Source organism: Grammomys surdaster, unplaced genomic scaffold (assembly GCF_004785775.1).
Source record: "Grammomys surdaster isolate TR1022 unplaced genomic scaffold, NIH_TR_1.0 1164, whole genome shotgun sequence".
In the NCBI taxonomy this organism is placed as follows: Eukaryota; Metazoa; Chordata; class Mammalia; order Rodentia; family Muridae; genus Grammomys; species Grammomys surdaster.
Window position 1 is genome coordinate 4,304,962 of NW_021605583.1, and position 7,658 is coordinate 4,312,619.

The following is a 7,658-nucleotide window of genomic DNA, read 5'->3' on the forward strand; positions in this document are numbered from 1 at the left end:
AGGAACCAAATCTTTCTTGGGAGAAAGTGAGCCAGGGCTTGCCCAGGGCAGAGACAGTGAGGGAAATGACCAAGAATGGACACAAGTTTCCGGTATCCACAATATTTCAAATTCATATGCTCACAGCTGCACCTCCCCATAATGTATCAAAACCCACTGATTCTACATGAAAGGACCATAAACTAATTTAATTCAATAAAGTTACGGATTTGTTGTTCTGTTTTTAAGAAAATATAAAACATCTATTATCATAGCTTTTATGAGTCACTGAGCCTAAGCTAGTGGCTCTACTCCCGGAGGCTTGGGTCAAGTTACAGATGAGAGCTGTAGGCACCTAACTGGCTTCTGCCCTGGGGAAAGCCCCAGTCTTCTCCACATGATGCCCTGGAGGGCTGGAGTGTTCAATGGGGAAATCTTTCTTCACACAAGCCATCCAAGAAAGGGTAGAGTGTATCTCTGTCTTTCATGATCATTCAGAAATCACATGGTTCTGACATATATTAGTCATGCCTCAAGCCCTATTCACTCCGGCAGGGGACTACCCAAGGGCTTGAGTGCCAGAGAACAGAGACCCAGAGAGCCACTGGAAGCTGCCTACCACACTTGATGCTAATGAAGACAATGATACTAACAGCTAAGGAGAGTCACTATATGCCAGGCAGTTTTAAACTCACAGTAAGCATGAGGTGGGCACTCTTCTAGTTCACAGAAGCAGCTAAGGCTCAGAGAAGTTACACAGCTCACAGGTCACGTTAGCAAATGACTGGGCTGACGGTCAGTTTCTAGCAGCACACGCCAGTGCCCCCTTCTCAACGACCACACAGTACTGCTTCCCAGTCTTCCTTCCCAGATGTCCTGTTCATCTGCATCCCTCAATAGACGCCAGTGGAAACGGAGTTTACCTCCTCCATGAGACCTGGCTTTGCCACACTAATAGCTGTGGAATAGAAAATGTTTTTATTTGCATTCAGTTAACTGGGAGTGGGACAATGTGCTTACTAACTGTCTAGGTTGGATTTTCTCCATTTCTCTATTTTCACGGTTGTCTTTTCCTTTCTGATTTGTAGAGTTTGGTCACGAAGTCACTCCTTCATGTCCGCAATCCCTCTGTTATACACTGCCAGTGTCTTCTCGGTGTCTATAGTCATCCTTACCTCTGACATGACCTGCTCTGCTGCACAGAGAGCCCTGCATTATGCAGCAGCCAGAGCAATCGGTCTGTGGTTTGCTGTGTGAGGTACAACCGTCATGTGCTCCCTTCCCGTTTCATTACTACTTGTGTAGGGTCAGAAACCCAGGGCCCCCTCTGTGCCACACTGCAGCTTCAGTGTACCGTTCCCCTGGGGCCTTCATCGCTTCAGGACTGCTGACTTGGTGTGAGAGAGGGAGCCCACTCCATGTAATCTAGTTCTCTGAGCCTCAGCAGCCGCCTTTCCCACTAACATGTGACATGTAACTAACATGTTCCCACACACAAGGTCCAATAGTCCTGAACGTGGTCTAACACCAAATTCTGATTTTCACAGAAGAATGCTTTACCCACAGTTAAATTAATGAAAACTCCAATCACTCATTACTCCCAAGACCCCCAAAAGTTTGATATTAGCTGGAATTCTTTCCCAAGCAGAATACCCAGTTAGGAAATGATTACGAAAAAATAAATATGTGTTTATTTTTAAGAAAAAGAAAAGCACTGGCCAAGAACAACCTGGGACAAAGAAGTCACCCTGTCCTGCCAAAGCCAGCCACAGACAGCAAGGGCACAGCCAAGATTAGGTGCCTAGTCCAGAGGTCAGACTGACAGCAACTTGCTGGTCTGTGTCTCTTAGCAGGACTCCATTAGAGCTGGATGTGTGGTGGTACTTTGAGCACCACAGCATCACAGCCTCAGGGAGGTCACACATCCTCAGGGATGTCACACATCCTCAGGGAGGTCACATGTCCTCAGGGAGGTCACACATCCTCAGGGAGGTCACACATCCTCAGGGAGGTCACATGTCCTCAACGCTCCACTTGTAGGCAAGCTCCTCCACAGCTTTCTTGCTGGCCAGCCTGGCAAAGCGCTTCTGTTCAAAGCCATTGGATCTGCAATCAAAAGAAAAGTTCTGTCAGCCAAAACTCTCAGCGCTTATTTGAAAAGTGGAAAGGAGCCAGGCAGTGGTGGCACACGCCTTTGATTCCAGAACTCAGGAGGCAGAGACAGGCAGATCTGAGTTTGAGGCTAGCCTGGACTACAGAGAGTTCCAGAACTGCCAGAGCTACGCAGAAAAACCCTGCTTCAAACAAACAAACAAAAAGAAAGGAAAGCTATTCATGGGAAAATATTTAAACCATATGTTAAAAAACCAAAGCAACAAAACACACAAATTAACCCTCTTTTCAGTCCCGGTTCAGACTTATTAGACAATTCTTTCAAACTTTCACTATTCTCTACAAAGACTCAACACAGCTCGGCCTTAAGTCCCAGGTACTCCAAAGCCTGGGGAAGGAGGATCATAAATCCAAGGCCTGCAAGGGCTACAGAGTTAGTTCATGGTTAGCCTGGACAATTTCATGAAGCCCTGCCTCAAAATAAATAGTAAGATGACCCTGGGGCTATCACTCAGTGGCAGAGGCAGAGCCCCTACCAGGCTATGAGCTCAATACAAGGTACCAAACCAAAGCACAACTCACTCATGGCTAATCTCAACAGGCACCACAGTCTAACCACTGGTTACAAGTGTACCGAGTTCTCACTGGACATTAGGTGCTACAGACAGGAAAATGAACGACACAGCACCTGTCCTGACAAACTCAGACAAGCGACACACACATTTAAATGATAACTAAAAATCAAAGGCCAGCGCTGAAAAAATGGCTCAGGTGTTAAAAGCATTTGCTGCTCTTACAAAACCAAAATTCGAATCCCCAGCACTACTGGATAGGCCCACAACCATCCAGCTCCAAGGGACCCAAACCCTCTTCTGGATCACAGACACTGACACACAGGTGCACACACACACACACACAGGTACACACACAGAGACACACATGCGCGCTCACGAACGTGCACAAACACACACACGCACACACACTAAATTCAGACTGAAGAGATGGCTCAGCCGTCGAGAACACGGGGGTCCTCTGGAGAACCCATATGTCAGCTCATTCTCATCAGTAACTCTAGTCCCAGGAAATCCAAAGCTGCTTCTGCCCTGAGGGTGATGTGCAGACACAAAGCTAAAATACCCATAAAAACAAACAAAAAAGTTAAAAGTTAAATAAAAAAAATAAAACAAAAGGGAAAACTGTTAGAAATGTGTGAGATGTCAAAAACCCAGAATGAGCTTGTGGGAATATCGGACGTAAAAGGATCGGAAGGACTGAGCAAGGAAGGGCCTTTGTGGGAGAGGCCCGGAGCTATGCCTGAAAGCAACAGACGCACAGGCACAGAAACAAGAGGCCTGCTCTCTGTGAGGGGTAACGGGTGGAGTTTTCACTGCCGTGGCCAGAGACTACCCTGTGACAAAGGGTGTGGCCATGAGTCAGCATTGGAAAGACAGGGTGAGGCCAAATCCCAGTGAGTTTAGGACATCGTAAAAACAAACAAATACAGATTCCATCCAAGAAAGACTGACTTAAAACTGCATTTCAGAGACATCTCTAGAGACGTGCACTGCCGGGCAGTAGTGGACGCAGGCAGATTTCTGAGTTCGAGGCCAGCCTGGTCTACAGACTGAGTTTCAGGACAGCCAGGGCTACACAGAGAAACCCTGTCTCAAAAACAAACAAAAACAAAAACAAAACAAAAAAAAAGAAGAGATGTGCACTAAGAAAGTTACTAGCACAGAGGCCTGCACAAGAGATGAAGGCAATGACCAGGCAGTGATGCCAGGTCGGGACGGCAACAGGGGCCATCGAGAGGAAAGAGCAGTAGGACTGGGGAACTCAGTAGTCACAGCCAACGGTGTGCCTCAGGGTCAGTGATCTGATACAGCAGATAAGTGAAGATGTCACCTCACAGGCGGTATGCTCTGCATGTGTGAACAGCACTTGAGGCCCCTCAGGTGCACAGGGCCAGAGGACCGACTACACACTGGAACCACACACAGTGGCTGAAGGCCTGACTTGGAAAGAGGCAACCAGGAGGAGCAGGAGAGCAGGGAGGGTTCCAGAAAGAGAACTGAAGACCACTGAAGGGGAACAGAGAAAGGGTGCTCACAGGGGCCACGACAGGACAAATAACAGGAACAGGTCATCATGGAACCAGTTCTGGAGGAGGTTCAAGTACACAGTGAGCAGACCACAAACTTCAAACCCATCCCACCCTCTCTCTCTCTGAATTGCCACCCCTTTTTCATTATTCATTGTAGTATTTATTTTCCTTTGAGTCAAAACACACACACACACACACAAGAGAAACGTGTACATTTGGGGCTCCAAATAAAGACAACAACACAAACAGGGCAGGAGGCACTCTGGTGGCAGGAGGCACTTCTGGTACAGGCACCACTGGAACACGATCCACCATGGGCTATGGAGCAAGTGAGTTCAGGAAAACCCTCCTGCCAAAGATTCTGCAGGGTGACCCACAAGCACAGTAGCCAGACAGCCTACAACTGCAGTCCCTCTGAGGCTCTTGACCTCAGGAAGAACTGGAGCCAGATTCCAGAAGCAGCTTGAGGGACAGAAGATAATGCCTTAGGCTGGCATAAGTGGGAAGTGGATTCTGACACACAAATAGCAATTATAAAACCTGGACAAAATAAGTAGTGGTTTAAGGCATGGATGAGCGCTAAAGCAGGAAAAAAAGTTCAATAGGAGTGGGTTAGCAGAGGGTCAGCTCTCAGTCCACATAGCTCTAGTAGGCCACAGGCAGAACCACGGGCTGACTGGCTTGAGATGTTAGTGGTAGTGGGAAGAGCGGCTACAATTAAGAAGCCCTGGGAGAGAGACACTGCAAAGGGGATAAAGCCTGGTTATCTACAGCAAAGGTTACACCAAGCTTTGGTGACTCACTATGCATGGGCAGAAGACCACTACCAGCCCTGTCAGAGTGAAGCAGCCAGAGGAAAGACTTGAGTCAAGAGGTTAGCTGCTGCCCACTGCAAGGGAGACAGAGATTCAGTGTGGAGTAAAACTCCAGACAAGAATCAACAGAAAATGGAACAGGATCCAAATGTCCACCATGGATCACTCACAGATAAAAGATCTCACAAATAAACCAACAGGAAGATAACATGTACTCAAAAAAAGTTAACCAGTTACGGTGTGTGTCACCCACATATAATTTCAACGGTCAAAAGGCTATGGCAGGAGGGTCTGAGTTCAAGATCAGTTTGGGCTACAAGCCAGCTCTAAACCAGACTGGCCTACAAAGTGAGACCCTGTCTCAAAAAGAGAAGGGAGTCAGGGGACAGGTTGTCAACAGAAAGCAATTCTATGGTGAAGAGAATGTTGCAACTAGCAGACAAAACTTCAAAACACCATTTATAAATATTTTCCAAAAAGAGAAAATAGTCTCTAAATGGGTGAGCAGATGGGAAATCTCAGTGGAGACATGCAAGCCATCAAATGGGAATTCTGGACTCAAAGCAGCTGAAACATAATAGCAACTGACAGAAAACAACTAAGATATCAGGACCAGCTCTCTCCTGCAGCCGAGCAAGATGCCCAAAGGAAAGAAGGCCAAGGGGAAGAAGGTGGCCCCAGCCCCTGCCATTGTCAAGAAACAGGAAGCCAAAAGGTGGTCAATCCTTTGTTCAAGAAAAGGCCCAAGAACTTCGGCATTGGGCAGGACATTCAGCCCAAAAGAGATCTAACACGCTTCATCAAATGGCCCCACTACATCAGGCTGCAGCAGCAAAGAGCCATCCTCTATAAGCGGCTCAAAGTACCTCCTGCCATTAACCAGTTCACCCAGGCCCTAGACAGGCAAACAGCTACTCAGCTGCGTAAGCTTGCCCACAAGTACAGGCCAGAGACAAAGCAAGAGAAGAAGCAAAGGCTACTGGCCCGTGCTGAGAAGAAAGCTGCTGGCAAAGGAGATGTCCCAACTAAGAGACCACCTGTCCTCCGAGCAGGAGTCAATACAATCACCACCTTGGTGGAGAATAAGAAGGCTCAGCTGGTGGTGATTGCCCATGATGTAGATCCCATTGAGCTGGTGGTTTTCCTGCCTGCCCTGTGTCGAGAGATGGGGGTGCCCTACTGCATCACCAAGGGAAAGGCCAGGCTGGGCGCCTGGTCCACAGGAAGACATGCACCACTGTTGCCTTCACACAGGTTAACTCGGAAGACAAGGTGCTCTGGCTAAGCTGACGGAAGCCATTAGGACCAATTATAATGACAGATGTGATGAGGTCTGTCACCACTGGGGAGGCAACGTCCTGGGTCCTAAGTCTGTGCTTGAATTGCCAAGCTGGAAAAGGCAAAGGCTAAAGAACTCGCCACTAAACTGGGTTAAAAAATGTACACTAAGTTTTCTGTACATAAATATAATCACAAAATTATCTTCCAAAAAAAAATATCAGGACCATTCTGTAAATTCTCAAGCCACCTTAGCCTAACAGATTTTTATAAATTATAGCACCATCATCCCAAGTAATTGTTCAATGTATATTAAGGGCATCAGTCACTAGAGTTAAAAGAATGTGAAAATACTCAACATGTATTTCAGAGAACTTTCTCAATATACTAAAGTGATTTTCTGATGGTGTATATATAATAAAAACATCAGCATTTGGAAGGTGTTTACAACTCAGCAAACCTACATGTTACAAATGACCAATATATGATTCACAGTACGCACTGGTAAAAGACGTGAAGTATAATGAAGACCATGACTGGAAAGACGATGGCTCAGGAGCTTCCAGAGGACCTGGGTTCAATTCCTAGCACCCAACTCTAATTCCAGTCTCAAGGGATCTGACAACCCCTTCTGCCTGCCAAGACTACTTCCTGCACAATATTTATATGTAGGCAAAACACCCATACATACAAAATAAAGAGGGAAAAAAAGACCATGAATCATGCAGCCGTGGTGGCACATGCTTTTAATCCCAGAACTTGGTAGGTAGATCTGAGTCCAAGGCCAGCCTGTCTATATAGAGAGTTCCAGGACAGCCAGGGCTATGCAGAGAGACCCTGTCTCAAAGAAAAAAAAGCCACAAAGATTTTGGTTTTTTTTTTTTTTTTGGTTTTTCGAGACAGGGTTTCTCTGTATAGCCCTGGCTGTCCTGGAACTCACTCTGTAGACCAGGCTGGCCTCGAACTCAGAAATCCGCCTGCCTCTGCCTCCCAAGTGCTGGGATTAGAGGTGTGTGCCATCACTGCCCGGCAAGATTATAAATTTTAATCCAAAAGTATCAAAAGTTCTTTCCATGACTTCAGACCCACACAACAGCCTTGACAGATACAGCTTTTCTGTGTGCCACACCTTCCTTTTCTGCTGGTGACGTGGCAGACGGGGTTCTCCTCCTGCATTTCAACTAAACACCTCACAATAGACAGATTCAGAACCCAGCTGTCTACTATTACTCCAGTCATTAATGCTATCTGCAAAAAGTTAAATTAGCTATTTTTGGTTTTTTAATAATTACTTCTCATTAAAAAATAATGGCAGGCCGGGCAGTGGTGGCGCACGCCTTTAATCCCAGCACTTGGGAGGCAGAGGCAGG

General features: G+C 46.7%; 1 protein-coding gene across 1 annotated transcript in view; it reads right to left on the minus strand.

Annotated features, from left to right (window-relative positions):
* Positions 1-1,647: 1,647 nt before the first annotated feature.
* Positions 1,648-7,658, minus strand: part of Bud13 (BUD13 homolog) — a 37,873-nt gene continuing 31,862 nt past the window's right edge. Inside the window, exon 7 of the mRNA XM_028783669.1 lies at positions 1,648-2,085. Within this exon, the coding sequence (XP_028639502.1) occupies positions 1,992-2,085 (94 nt within the window). The 3' untranslated portion in view covers positions 1,648-1,991. The remainder of the gene's footprint in view (positions 2,086-7,658) is intronic.